The sequence below is a fragment of the Enhydra lutris genome, unplaced genomic scaffold (assembly GCF_002288905.1).
Source record: "Enhydra lutris kenyoni isolate GAN:26980312 unplaced genomic scaffold, ASM228890v2 scaffoldscaffold54, whole genome shotgun sequence".
In the NCBI taxonomy this organism is placed as follows: Eukaryota; Metazoa; Chordata; class Mammalia; order Carnivora; family Mustelidae; genus Enhydra; species Enhydra lutris.
Window position 1 is genome coordinate 1,151,011 of NW_019154138.1, and position 14,447 is coordinate 1,165,457.

A 14,447-nucleotide genomic window follows, 5' to 3' on the forward strand; every position below is an offset into this window, starting at 1 on the left:
TGGTGGGAATGAATAACATTGAACATTTAAGTAAATAATGCAATATAATTTCTGGAGCTGATAAATACTAAGAAGTAGACAAAATATGATAAAATGATAGAGAGGGGCTGGCTGTGGTAGAGAGAGAAGACCTTTCTGAGGAAGGGATAATGGTTGAGACCTGCATAACAAGAAGGCATTCACAAAAAATTGAAAAGGAAAAACATTCCAAACAGAAGTTCTGCAAGTGCAAAGGCCCTGTGATAGGAACACAGCTGGCTTGTTCAAGGGACAGACAGAATCCATTGGGGCTAAAACATGGTAAAGGAAGGGAGGGAGAATGAGAAAGAAGAGGTAGGCTAGAGCTAGATCATGCAAGCCATGGTAGGCCATAGTAAGCAGTTTGGTTCATATTCTGTGGGCAAAAGGAAACCACTGGAGAGTTATAAACAGAGTATGTATATATGTTTGCATGGGAGTAGGATGGAATGAGGTGGTGGTGAGATGGTATGATTTATACTTTTTGAGAAAAAAATCCTCATTGCTGTTTGCAGAATGGACTGCTGTGAATGGTGGGGTAAGACTGAGGTAGTTACAACTGTTAATTGACCAAGTGAAAGCTCATGGCAACTTTGAGTAGGGTGGTCGCAGCAGTGAAGGTGGACAGAGGTGGTGTGTTTGAGACACGCTTTAGAGGTAGAACCAATATGACTGGTGAATTAGTAGCACCTTAGAGAGGCAGATACTATAGTGTTTAAGAGATAGATGAGACTGCCCAGATTTGGATTCCCCCTTTGCCACTTATTATCTGTGTGATGTTAGCTAAGTTTTTTTTAACAACTCCATGCCTCAGTTGTCTCATTAGTAAATAAGAATAATAGTTACCTACCTAGTATGGGCGTTAATGATGATGATTACATGGTGCTTAATAACTTATCTTTTTGTTGTTGTTGTTGTCAGGAGGTTTGAAGGAAAAAGGAGTCAAGAATGATTTACACGTTTTTGGCCAGATCAAATGGTCACATAGTGTGGGACCTTAAAGAAATAAACACTTTGATGATGAGTGGTTTTAGGGATGGAATTCAGTGGTTCAGTCTTGTTCATGGCAAATTGAAGGCATCTATTAGATGACCTGGATCATGCAGGATCAAGTGATAAGATTGGATTTGTATGTGGATCTTTCCATTTTAACATCTGCCCCTTTTCCATCTCTGAGAGGCAGAATAACTGAGTATAAGCAAAGGTGCTGCTGTCAAACCGCCTGCGTCTGAATTCTAGCTCTGCTGTTAGCTGGCTCCATATCCCTGGATAAGTTACTTAAGCTTTCTTTGCCTCAGTTTTTTTAATCTGGAAAATGGAAATAATGGTTTGTTAGAACAGTGCCTTGCACACAGACTGTTGAGTGTTTTGTGAAGTAAACACTTCTGTGTTTAGTACTTTCCAATCCTGAATACTGCTACAGAATGAAAAGAAGATTCAAGAAAAGAAGTTTCGTACTTTTTGAGGGAAAGATTAACAGGATTTTGGTGACAAATTGGATATGGAGGATAAAAAACAGGAGTGAAAGGTGATTCTGAGCTAGAGTGAGCCTGTTTAGGGTGGAGGTAGGGTCGGTGAGGAGTTGAGTTCTGGAACTTTTAACTTTGGAAATAGCCAGGAGAAAATGTCCAGAAAGTTAAAAATATGGGCACTAGAACTCAAGAGAAAGTTCAGGACTAGAAATATAAATATGAAATTATCTGCTTAGAGGTCATAATTTTAACTCCCAGAGTAGTTGAGTTTGGTGAGAGAGACAAAGAAAGAGAAAGAAATTCCATGAGTAGAAACCAAGGACTTAAGTATGAGGTTTTCAATCTCTAAAGGCAAAGTAGGTTAGATGGCAGAATGCAAAATTATAGAAGCAAGAAAGGTAAAAAGAAGATAGCTATAGTCTGTGTTTGAGAATAGAAGGAGAGAAAATTAGAAAGTGGTAACTTACCTGAGGATTTCTTTTAAAAGATGTTTGGAATTCTTTGGGGAAATAACTAGCCATATAAAAATGGAGTAATAGATGGTCTTCATGTCTTAGAATGGTAGAAGCCTAGGGTGACTTAGGTATTAAAGCAAACCTCAACAAGGAAGAGAGGAACAGGTGTTCTAGATGTAAAAACAGTAAATACAACTGCAGTAAGTATTAGTGTCTTTATTTTTGTTAGGTGTCAATACTGTGCCTAGCACTTTGTTCCCTCCCTAAATCCTCAGCAATTCTCCAAGATAAGGGCAGTTGTTATTATTATATAGGTGAGACTACCCATGCTGAATTCTTTCTGGGGTAGAAATGGAGTGCAGTGTCCCACTTGCGCTATAGCAAAGGCCTAAGATCATCACAGAAAGTTTTTGAATTGTAACTTTCTGAAATGCTGAGTTTTTACAATGAAAAAATTCTTCAGCCACTAATAGTCGCCTAACCAAATACTTATTATGATTCAACATGTGTTGTGGGCATTTTAGATCTGAGTACTCTGTCATACCAATGGAAACAACATTATCCTAAAAGATCTGTGATTCAAAAAGAAAAGATACCAATTTGCCAATCCTAATCTATAAACTGCCTTATTTATTGTTATTGAAATGTTATCTGCATTCTTGTATATGTATTCACTTGCTTTTTATTTAAGAATCCCTAATTGTCCTGAAGATTATGGGTAATTTGCCCACTCTAAGGTTACTTCTTTTGATGAAGTAAATACTAGATTTCATCCGAGAGAAGTTGGCTTAATGTATTCATTTGGTGTTAGAGATCTTGATGAGACTGTGAATATTAATTTTTTTCTCATCCTCCTAAGTAACATTAACTTTTAAGGTCTTTATCAAATAAAAATAGAATTTATGGCATTTTTAATGTGTATTATTTTTGTTGGGTTGCTATATTTTCTCTTATATATTCATTTAAATCACATGGAAGTCTTCCCAAAATGGCATTTTCATGATGATTCTGGGAACCATCCTTTTGAATGTATGATATTTACTGCTGATATATGTATTCTGGTGTTTCTTGCTTTCCATCATACATAAATTCTAGTGACATATTGAATACCATAGAGGGGAACTGACTGATGGTAAATCAGACATTTTACAACATACTATTGGGAATGGAATGTTGGATTCATTACTATGAAGAAATTACATTTGATCAGTATTTTCAGAGCTTCTTAATACTGTAATTTATTGATGCTTCTTAATGTTCTCTTAATTAATACAGGCTCAAAATTGGGTTCATTTTAACAATGTGTAATATATGCTATAGTGAATTGTTTCCACACATGTACAAAAAGAGTAACAAATATCCAACAGTATCTTTGATTAGAACTATTAAGCCCAACAGCTTATATTTAATGAACAGTGTTAATTACATAGTCAACTGGGTAGTTCATTCTCTACTATAGGAACTATATATTAGAATAAAGCTATTTTAATATATATGGTGCCAAAGGAAAATTGGCTAACAAGAAAGAGAATAGCCTTATATGTGGTTAAGATGTCAAATGAACAATTTTAACTCACAGTCATTATTTTACAGAGAATGCGTAAGTTGGGTTTTTATTTTTAGTTCCTTTTCTTCCCTTCAGAGTTAAATGATGGAAAATGACTCTCAGTCCCAAAAGTACTCTTATGCATCATTCAAAATAGGCCTGACAGGCTAGCCCCTCTGGTAAGGGTGAGATTTATAGCTTTCTGTTCCTTGGTGTTCCATTACTCTGTCTACACCATCAAATTGATTAGTAGGCAGTGGAGAGCAAGGAAAGAGAGGTGACTGCATGGAGCCAGTAGGTGTCCATCATTTTAATGAACTGATTAGAGATGGTTAATACTGTCCTTGATTCTCATTGTAGCTGATGATGGCCAGATCTTTTAAAATTTTTCTACCCCCTCCCTTATTCTATATTACAGGGCCCACTGGAAAATGATTTGGTTGTTCATGTAGCACTCATAGCAGAAAGCCAACGGTATGAAATCCAGATGGGTGGTGTGTTCCTTTGGGAGGAAGGAGGGAGGCCTTATTGCTTTATGTTACAATATTGAGTATGTGGTAGAGATTAATTTCACAGACCCCTTGACAGGGTTTCAAGGAGTCATTTATGTCACTTTAAGTGCCAGAACAACATTGCTTTCATGTTTAAAATAATTTTGTTTTAGTTGATGTGAATATTAAGGACTGTGTGACCTGTGCCAGTGTTGCCTGGGGTGTATTTTGGAGGAGTTAGTGCCACAGATACCGGGAGTTCCCAAAATCAGTGCTTGCTTTTTCTGCCAGCCCCCAGAGCTCTCACCTGATGCCTAGTAAGGAACCCCAGAGGGCCTCTGGATCCCAGCACAGATGGCATATTGCTCACATTAATAAATTAAAATGTTCTCCAAGCTACATAGTCTCCCTCCTCCCCACCTCCTTCTCCACTGTTCTCCACACTCCACGTGCATTGCCTAAAAATGTCTCTTCCCTTTTTCCCTGTGTTTTTTAGCCTTCAAGTTTTCCTCAACACGTATGGTATTCAGACTCAAACTCCTCAACAGGTAGAACCTATTCAGATTTGGGCTCAGCAGGAGCTGGTGAAAGTAAGTGATTCTACTTCTTTACTGTCAATTTTGTAGAGGTACTAGTGCATGAAGATTAGACTTAGTTTACAGTCAGGTAGCATAGTTAAAATCTGATTCTGAGATAGAGTCATTAATCCAGAAGTCTTTCTCATTCAGTTGAGAAACCTACCTTATCAGACATTGTTACTAAAAAACCCTTGCATTGTGTGTGTATACATTATATTCATAGGTCTACTGATTCTTACTTCTAAAATCTATTACTGAACTAGACTGAACATTTAAATAACAAATTAACCTGAATTTTAGTGCCTTGTGTTTAAAATTAACATTTACACTGGACTTGGTAATTTTCCCTTACATTAACTATTAAAGAAAATTTCTCATTGGAATATTTATTGGTAATAACTATTTCCATTTTTCTTTTGCCTTACTATTTGGGGTCTGAAGTAATTCTCACCCCTTTGGTTTGCTCAGTCTCAAAGTAACAGCTGAGTTCCTTCTTAATGTTGTTATGTACCTATTTAGATTGGATTAAAGGGTGACTTTGGGGGCCTTTTGCATATAATACTCTGCAGAAGAATTCAGAAATGCCTGTTTAGGAATATTCCTGCCCATTAGTGACAGGAAATTGTTGACTTCCATCAGTTATTTATTTATTTACTTACTTACTTATTTATTTTTAAAGATTTTATTTATTTGAGAGAGAGCTAGAGAGAAAGTGTGTGTGTGCATGAGCAGAGGGGAGGGGTAGAGAAGGAGGGAGAAGCAGACTCCCCACTGAGCAGGGAGCCCAATTCCACTAGTTATTTATAAGCCATCACTTCTACATAGTAATTGTTAAAAACAATACAGGAACAAACTCTGAAGTGTTTGATGTAAGTGTTTAGAATTTTCTCTCTCAAATAATCAAGGTTAGCTCAGTTAGGTTGATATAAACATTTGTGGTCAAAGCCTTAATGCTGCAACAAGGAATTCAAGCTTAGAGAAGAGAAGTGTACTTTGCATGGGAGAAGGCAGGACCTTAGAGCGTCGCTGCTGATTGGACAGGACTTTGTCCATTGCCAACAAAACCAGAACCTGGGTGTCAGATCACCCTGAATACTAGCTCTTTGAGGGCTCTTAAGCCTCTTCTAACAAATTTAGAGCTCTTATCCCCTCTGATTAAAGAGATAAGGCTGAAAATTCAAGGATCCCTAGAGTAGGTAACACTTTGAAATCATGCCAACATGTAAATGGGCTTTGTGGTAGAAGAGGAGAGGGACCAGAGGATTCACAAGGCAAGGAGAGGAGGCAGCATGAAGTGGGGAAAATCTAAGTCTCTAACACTCTATTATTACTGGCTATATTTGCTGATATACTTTTTATGGTTCTTCACTGAAAGCTCCAGAGAATAGTAACAAAGATTATTACTCTTTGATAAACATGTGCTCAAAGCAAATAAACTTGACTCCATTTTTTTCAAGCCTAATTTATATTGCAACTTTTTTTTTTATCTTAGGTGAATCTGTACTCCACCAGACAATATGCAATCAATATTTTAAAGATAAACATGGCTTTAAATGACTTAAATGTGACATTTTATGCATTCATTGATTAGTGAACACCTGCTATGTGCAGAATTTGGTGTGGGGCACTCAGATGAAATGGCTCTGTGCTCTGTCCCTGTTCTCAGTAAACTCTGAGTCTACTGGTATGACAGGAAAAATAGTTAATTACAGTCCACCTAGATTCGTGCTATCATAGATGTTTAACAAGGTGCTGTGGAGGTGATAGGAAGCATTCCATTTAGACTAAGGTGAAGACTTGGGGCACCTGGGTGGCTCAGTCGGTCAAGTGTCCAGCTCTTTGTTTCAGTTCAGGTCATGATCTCAGGGTCATGGATTGAGCCCCGAGTCAGGCTCTGCACGGGGCGTGGAGCCTGCTTAAGAATCTCTCTCTCGGGGCGCCTGGGTGGCTCAGTGGGTTAAAGCCTCTGCCTTCAGCTCGGGTCATGATCCCAGGGTCCTGGGATCAAGCCCTGCATGGGGCTTTCTGCTCGGCAGGGAGCCTGCTTCCCTTCCTTTCTCTCTGTCTACCTCTCTGCCTACTTGTGATCTCTGTCAAATAAATAAGTAAAATCTTAAAAAAAAAAAAAAAGAATCTCTCTCTCTCTGTCTCTGTCCCTCTCCATCTGCCCCTTCCCTCAACTAGTGCGCACGTATGTGCTCTCTCTCAAAAAAAAATAAATAAAAATAAAAAATAAATAAATTGAAAGAGTAAGGTGAAGAGTTCTAAAAGGACCTGACTTATTTTATGTTTTGTTGTTTTAAAGATGGTGTGAACAAATGGGTATGTGGTTTGGGTAAAACAAGACTTGGGGCCAAGAGTCCAACTTCCCTAATCATGTGTCAAGATAGAAAATTCTCTGTGGCTACAGCCTTTGTGTTCCAAGCTAGCTGCTCTTTGGGATTCATCCTCTAAGATATACTGCCTAGTATATTGCTTCTATAAGCTTATCTTTAAAAAAAGTTAATTCTCGTGTAGTTAACATACAATATTATATTAGATTCAGGTATACAATGGTCCCATATATTACTCAGTGATAAGCCCACCTTTTTTTTTTTTTAAAGATTTTACTTATTTATTTGAGAGAGGGAGAGAGGAGGGAGAGTGAGAGAGAGCATGAGAGGGGAGAAGGTCAAAAGGAGAAGCAGACTCCCCAAAGAGCTGGGAGCCCAAAGCGGGACTCGATCCCAGGACACCAGGATCATGACATGAGCCAAAGGCAGTTGATTAACCAACTGAGCCACCCAGGCACCCTAAGCCCACCTTTTAGAAGTAAAAGTGTGCCCTTCAATCTCAGTTAATACACATATTCTTATGCCAGTGGCTTATCTTTCTATTCTGAGGAGCTGTACCCTCCTTCAGCTCACTCAAGAGATATGAGAGCAGACAGCTGAGAGCAGGACTTACACTGTGTGTAGTTAATGTTTCATGATGTGGCGACTGTGGTGTGATTCACTTCACGGGGAGATGAATATAGTATGATCTAGAATGAAGTTCTGTTGTTTAGCCATTACAATATACTATTTCAGTGGATTAAATGGTGTGGATGTGTACAATGTGGGGACAGTTTTATCTGCACCCTGGAATGTGGGGAGCATTCTAGGTCTGTCTACACAATTGTCAGAGACCTACTGTACCTTGGTTCAGAAAATTAAGGAAAACCCTGTCACTGTAACACAGTAGTATTTAAAGGAAATCTAGGTCAGTACATTTTAACTTGTACATAGTTAATTAATCACTTGTCCAAAAGAAGAAATCTAAAATAGTTTAGACATACATTCATTTCTGAAAATTTGGAAAATATTTGAGAGAAAGGGGGCTCCATCTAGCATAGTATGCTGTAGTTTCAGGGCAGCTATATAGCCTAATGCTTATAGGGTACTTTTTCTGGCCAGTTGATTTTGTCTAAAATGAGAGTCATTATTCCAGAGTCAGTATTCACAGCCCGGGTGGCTCAGGAGGACATTCAGTTGCTCCCTCATTCCTCTATCAGGTATTTCCTGAGCACCAGCTATGTGCAAGGCACAGTGCTAACCAGCTGAAAGGAAGCTGTTCTCTAGGAACATAGCAATGCAGAAGGAGAAGGAGACACTGAGCTAACTCTGACATGGGAGTGTACACAATAGCATAATGACCAGAGACTTCTGGTGATGACATTAATTTTTAGGTACAGTGAGGTTCATATTTGAAGCAGTTCAGGGGAAAACAGGTTAGATTTCCTTCTCTCATCAAATTGAAAAATAAATTCCAGACGGATTTAAGATTTAAAATTTTTTAAATGATATAAACAAAATCTTTAGAAGAAAAAATAGAACAGTTTACAACTGAAGTGGAAGTCCATTCTTAGAATAATGCCAGCACTAAAAAAGTCTTTAAGGAAATGATTGACAAATTTAACTAAATAGGGCTGAAGATGGGATAACAACCTGGCACATCGGAAGTGCTTGTGAAATTTCCTAGTAGGAAAATGTTTAGATTGAAATACCGCACGCTGCAATGATATTTGACCTACTCTGCAGTCATTCTCACATTTCGTAACAACATTGAAGATGAGCAAACTGGGTAAAATATTTATGCAAAGGGTAATATTCTTAATATACCAAGATCTCTTACAAATCAAAAAGAATGAAAAATACCCAATAGAAAAAGGAACAAGTGGAAAAATTTATAGAACATACAAGTAGCCATGAAATATATGGGAAAGTGTTCAACCATAAAATATTTGAATACAGTAGTTTAAGATGAACTTTCTGACTCAAGGGAGTAACTAAAAAGGCCTATGCACTATTAATGGTAGTAATTTGGTCCACTATTTCTGCAGGGTGACTAACCTGGCTTTATGTTTCAAAGAAAACATATTCTCTTTGATCCAGCAAGTCTAGGAAATTATTCTGCTGAAATAATTGTACACTGTCCAGAGATGTTTATTGAATTGATTTTGAAATAAAAAACGTTGGGAACTACCTTCGTCAAGGGATAGGTATTAAATAGGGTAAGAAGGCATCTTATTGGGTGAAGTGCTCAGCTTTGGCAGTGGTTACCTTCTAATTCATTCCAAATCCATCTGTTTTTACTTTGTAGAAATTCTAGAAGTTTCTGTTCCACTGTGGCACCTTTTTATGTTTTCCAATAGTGAGTGCTATAGATATTTTTAGGGGTCTTTATATTTCTTCGGTCATTTAGACATTGAAATGTAGAGTACATGCATAGACTCAGTTTACCATCTTGAAACTGGAACACAACAGTACTAAGTTTTAACAAGTAAGACACCAAACAGATACAGATATATATAGATATATAGATATAGTTTATGAACTTGTTTATGTAAATATATGCACATATTGATATGTGTATGTAATATGGGTATATATTTATGTATATACTTTTAAAAAATCTGTAACCCTATACTTCAGGTGTTTTTTTAGGGCTTACACAATAAATTACACATCCTTCAATATAAACTAAAGTGCAAGAGTTGGATAATGAGAATAAATAGGACCATTCACTTGGAGCACATGGTTTAAATTTTTCATCAAATTTATGTAATCAGAAAAATCAATAAAGACATTTCCATTTTTAAAAAATTTTTAATTTTAATTCCATTATAGTTAACATAGTGTTATATTAGTCACAGGTATACAATATCATTAATCAACAATTCCATATATTACTCAATGGTCATCAAGATAAGTGTCATTAATCCCTGTCATCTATTTGAACCATATCCCCCACCCACCACCTTCTAGTAACCCGCTATAGTTAAGAGTCAATTTTAGGGCACCTGGATGGCTTAGTTGGTTAAGCAGCCAACTCTTGGTTTGGGCTCAGGTCATGATCTCAAGGTCCTGGGATTAAGCCTCTCATGGGGCTCCACTCTCCTTCTGCTTGTGGCTTCTTTCTCTCTCCATCTCCCTTTTTCCCCTCCCTTGGCTCATGCTCTCTCTGTCTCTCTAAAATAAATAAATAAATCTTTAAAAAAGTCATGTGCTTTTTCAATAACAGTCCGAGAGCATTCCTTTTACTCCACATCCTCACCAACACTTGTTGTTTTTATTGTGCTTTGATCTTAGCCATTCTGACAGATGTGAGGTGATATATCACTGTGGTTTTGATTTTCATTTCTCTGATGATTAGTGATATTGAACAACCTTTGATATGTCTGTTGGAAACTATTTGTATGTCTTTGAATAAATGACTGTTCATGTTTCTACTCATTTTTTAATTGGATTATCTGTAGGTTTTGGTGTTCACTTAAATAAACTCCTTATATATTTTGGATACGAACCCTTTATTGAATATATAATTTACAAATATTTCCTCCCATTCAGTAGGTTGCATTTTAGTTTTGTTGATTGATTTATTGTTTTGTAGAGGCTTTTTATTTTGATGTGTTCCCAACATTTCCATTTTGATGAGAAATACTTGAAGGTGGGAATCTAGTAGGAGATGTGAGACCCTGAATTTTAAAACTTTAGCCAATTTGTTGTTGTTGTTGTTTTTTTATATCACACAGCAAGCATTTGTCTCTTTGTATTCTCTTATGAATTGGAAAGAGCATGCAAGTTTGCGTTTGACAATGCAAGAACAATGTCAAATTTTACAGTGTTTCTAAGCAGATCTCCAAAGATTTACTCTCAAATCTCTCAGTGCCCCCAAATCTAAGTCATCATTGGCTAGTTTTTCTAGCCAATTCATTGGCTTCACTGTTTTCCTGAGGGTCTGTTGAGTAAGGTTTCCCTGGCCACATTTCCTCTGGAAAGATCAGAAATTAGCAGGGTTTTAGTCAGGGGGAATAAAGGGGCCAAAAAGGAAAGCATTGATTCTTCTTGCCTGACTGATTTACAAATTTATGTCTTACAGGCTTATTTCCACCTGGGTATCAATGAAAAATTAGGACTCTCCGGAAGGCCAGATAGGCCCATTGGCTGCCTTGGTACATCAAAGGTGCTCATAAAATTTCCTTGTGGAGCAGTGTTCAGATCATAATACCACAGAATGAAACGATGCTTGACCTGCTATGTATCCATTCTCACATTTCATTATATATTTGGGCTGATTGTCTGAATTATTATTTTCTATAAGTAAATCTTACTGTTAGTTTTATGTGATATCACAGAAGTCTTCTAGGAAAGAATAAGCTTCTCACTGCTATATTATTTATGAACATTGTAAGTTACCTGATTTTGACAGTATTTATTCAGAGGCTTTTTCTATCCCAGTAGAGGTGGACTACACTTTAGTATACTGATCTTACTGATCCAATCAAGAAACTTAGAAATATCTTAATCACTTTTAATTTTTATTAGGACTTACACTACTGTACCTTTGCCTTTGGTCTTGTTTTGTACTTTTTAAAATTATCTCTTACAGATTTATCGCATTCTAGGAAAGACTGTGGTTTGTTACCCTATCATCTTTGACCTAAGTGATTTCTACATGTCTCAAGATGTTTTACTGCTGATAGATGACATAAAGGTAGCTTTAAAACCCCTTTTTATTGAAATTGGATGACTGTGTTTCTACTGATTTTATCATATGTTATTAAATTGAGTGCTTCTGGTGTCTGTGACACTGGGTTAACACGCTGTAAAATATGAAAGTAAAACAATGTCTGCATGGCTTTAGAGAAAGAGTTAAATTGCTTGCAGCATTAGAATAATAGATGGAGTATGTCTTATATAAAGTTGTGTGACATTGCTTGATAGACCATTCTACAAATGGAATGAAAAGATACAGTTTATAAAGCAAAGGGGAAACCATTTGGAAACCATGTTCATATGACAGCAGTAATTTATCTCTTTTTGAACAAAAGTTGAGTTGGGAAAGTAATTTTATTTATATTATGAAGAATGTCAAGTAAAACCTCAACCAACTCATAACATCTCGTCAGTTAAAATCTCCTTCAATCCCTTTTCCATTTGCAGAGTAGAGAAGCATAGAGTCATGGTTTAGAGCATGAAGTCTGGACCCAGATTACATTTGTTAGAATCTTGGCTCTACTGTTTATTTACCAGCTGTGTGATCTTGGGCAAGTTACTTGACTTCTCTGTGTCTCTCTTTTCTCATCTGTATAACTGAATAATAATAGAGATATTCTGAGAATTAAATGAGTTAATGTATATAAGGTGCTCAGAATAGTGCCTGACATATGGTGAAGTGTTATGTAAGTCTTTGATATGATGACAACAGTAGAAATTGAGTCAAAAAAGAACTCTTCATATTTATGATTCAGTCTCGTTTCTTCTATCTGCTGTAATAAATGCACAGTAATGTGGGATAAGGATTAATCTTCTGGATGACAACCCTGGATTGATTTTTCCTCCCTGGGACCATTCCTTTTTGTTCTTCTTCAAGTATTTATTTTAATTCCAGTTAGTTAACATACAGTGTTATATTAGTTTCATAGGTACAATATAGTGATTCAGTGGTTCCATACATCACCCTGTGTTCTTCACCACGAGTGCCTTCCTTAATGTCCATCCCCCATTTCATCCTCCCACCCACCACTCCTCTGGTAACCATCAGTTTGTTTTTTATAGTTAATGTTTCTTGACTTCTCTTTCTCTCTCTCTCTCTTATTTTTTTTTCCCTCCAGGGACCATTCTATTAGGCCACCAAAATGGAAGGAGTCTTAAAATATATGTAATCTGATTCCTTTTAAGAACAAAGTTTAAATTCAATGAAGTTTCAGACTTAAATTTGTGTATATTCATACTTGTATACATGTTTGTATCAGAACATTTCTACCCCTAGTAGTTTATATTATCCAGGGATTGACTGTGAATTATCTTGATATATCAGAGTTTTGTTGGCTATTTTCCACAAATGGTTAAACATCCTGATCAGCTCAGATATAATGCTATTACATGCTACCTCATTCTTGTGTTTTGATAGAATGCACTACAGTTCATTAAGCAATACTGGAAAATGCATGGACGTCCAATTTTCCTTGTTCTCGTCCGGGAAGACAATATACGGTAGGTTGGCCAAAGAAGTGAGGTGCACCCATCTCACCTGCTTTAACACTGTAAACCCTTTAGAAGCAGGCCCTCTTACTATTTTTATGTCTCTGTCAGCATGTAGCAGAGAGACTTGCATATGTGAAGGATACTTAGTGTTAGATTTTTTATTTCTCATTCTGTTATTAATAATGTACTTTTTGTTTGTCTGTTTATATTTTTTAGAGGTAGTCGATTCAACCCCATATTAGATATGTTGGCAGCCTTTAAAAAGGGAATAGTTGGAGGAGTCAAAGTTCATGTCGATCGTCTACAGGTAATCTTCTAAATTTCAGTGTGTTTCCGTTTCAGGACAATTAATACACAGAGCCATTTTTCTTAATATGTTCTGTTTAAGGTTTTTGTCTTAAGGTTATTCTGTGCCTACCTTCCTATCCCTATTGTAACCATCCTGTTTATTTTATCTCTCCAGTCTTGTGCTTGAACAATTACAGTGGTTTCCCAACCAGAATTTTAGCCTTTAATAGCTCCTCTCCAACATCTGTTTTGCAGTTGAGGAAGCTGGGGTCCAGAGTGGTGAAGTGACCTGCCTAACACCCTAGTCCAAGTTACCTAACTCCCTGGTCCAGTATTCTTTTCCATGCTTCACAGTAACATCCAGCCTGGAGAGGATCCTCGTTTGATTCAGGACCTCACCGCATTATCTTCATAATTCCTAAATGAGAAAAGCCCCTTGTGATTCCCTGTTAGCCTCCCTGCCCGCAGTTATCTTGTACTAAACACTCTGTGCTTCTGCCAATTCAAGTTGATTACTCTGTTCTGACTTTGTGAGGTTCTGCCCCTCTGCTTATGCCATTTCCTCTATCTGGAATATCCGTCATTCTTTCAAGATGTCTGCACTTTAAAATCTTACCAAACTTTAAGACCGGTTCTGCAAACTCACCTAGGTCAAACATAACAGTACTCTTCTGGAGATCCTTTTATGACCTTAAACATGAACTAGTCAGATTGTAGTCTGTCATGGACTTGAGTGCCTTATTTTCTACACACACACACATAAAAATGTGACTATCTCATAGGGTCTTTCGTGTAGTAGGTTCTCAATAATGAGTAAGAAAGAGGAAAATTTACAGAGGGACCTATAAGTGGCATGTTTACATACTCATTCCGCTAGTGCTTGTGTTTTGTATACTTTATTGTTTTTTTTTTTTTAAAGATTTTATTTCTTTATTTGACAGAGAGAGATCACAAGTAGATGGAGAGGCAGGCAGAGAGAGAGAGAGAGAGGGAAGCAGGCTCCCTGCTGAGCAAAGAGCCCGATGCGGGACTCGATCCCAGGACCCTGAGATCATGACCTAAGCCGCTGCCTTCGGCTCAGGTCATGATCTC

General features: G+C 37.1%; 1 protein-coding gene across 1 annotated transcript in view; it reads left to right on the forward strand.

Moving 5' to 3' along the window:
* Positions 1-14,447, forward strand: part of LOC111157377 (phosphorylase kinase regulatory subunit beta) — a 240,406-nt gene that overhangs the window by 186,964 nt on the left and 38,995 nt on the right. The window contains exons 15-20 of the mRNA XM_022518739.1: positions 3,910-3,965; positions 4,479-4,572; positions 10,960-11,043; positions 11,470-11,574; positions 12,994-13,076; positions 13,284-13,374. Coding sequence (XP_022374447.1) covers positions 3,910-3,965; positions 4,479-4,572; positions 10,960-11,043; positions 11,470-11,574; positions 12,994-13,076; positions 13,284-13,374 — 513 coding nt within the window. The remainder of the gene's footprint in view (positions 1-3,909; positions 3,966-4,478; positions 4,573-10,959; positions 11,044-11,469; positions 11,575-12,993; positions 13,077-13,283; positions 13,375-14,447) is intronic.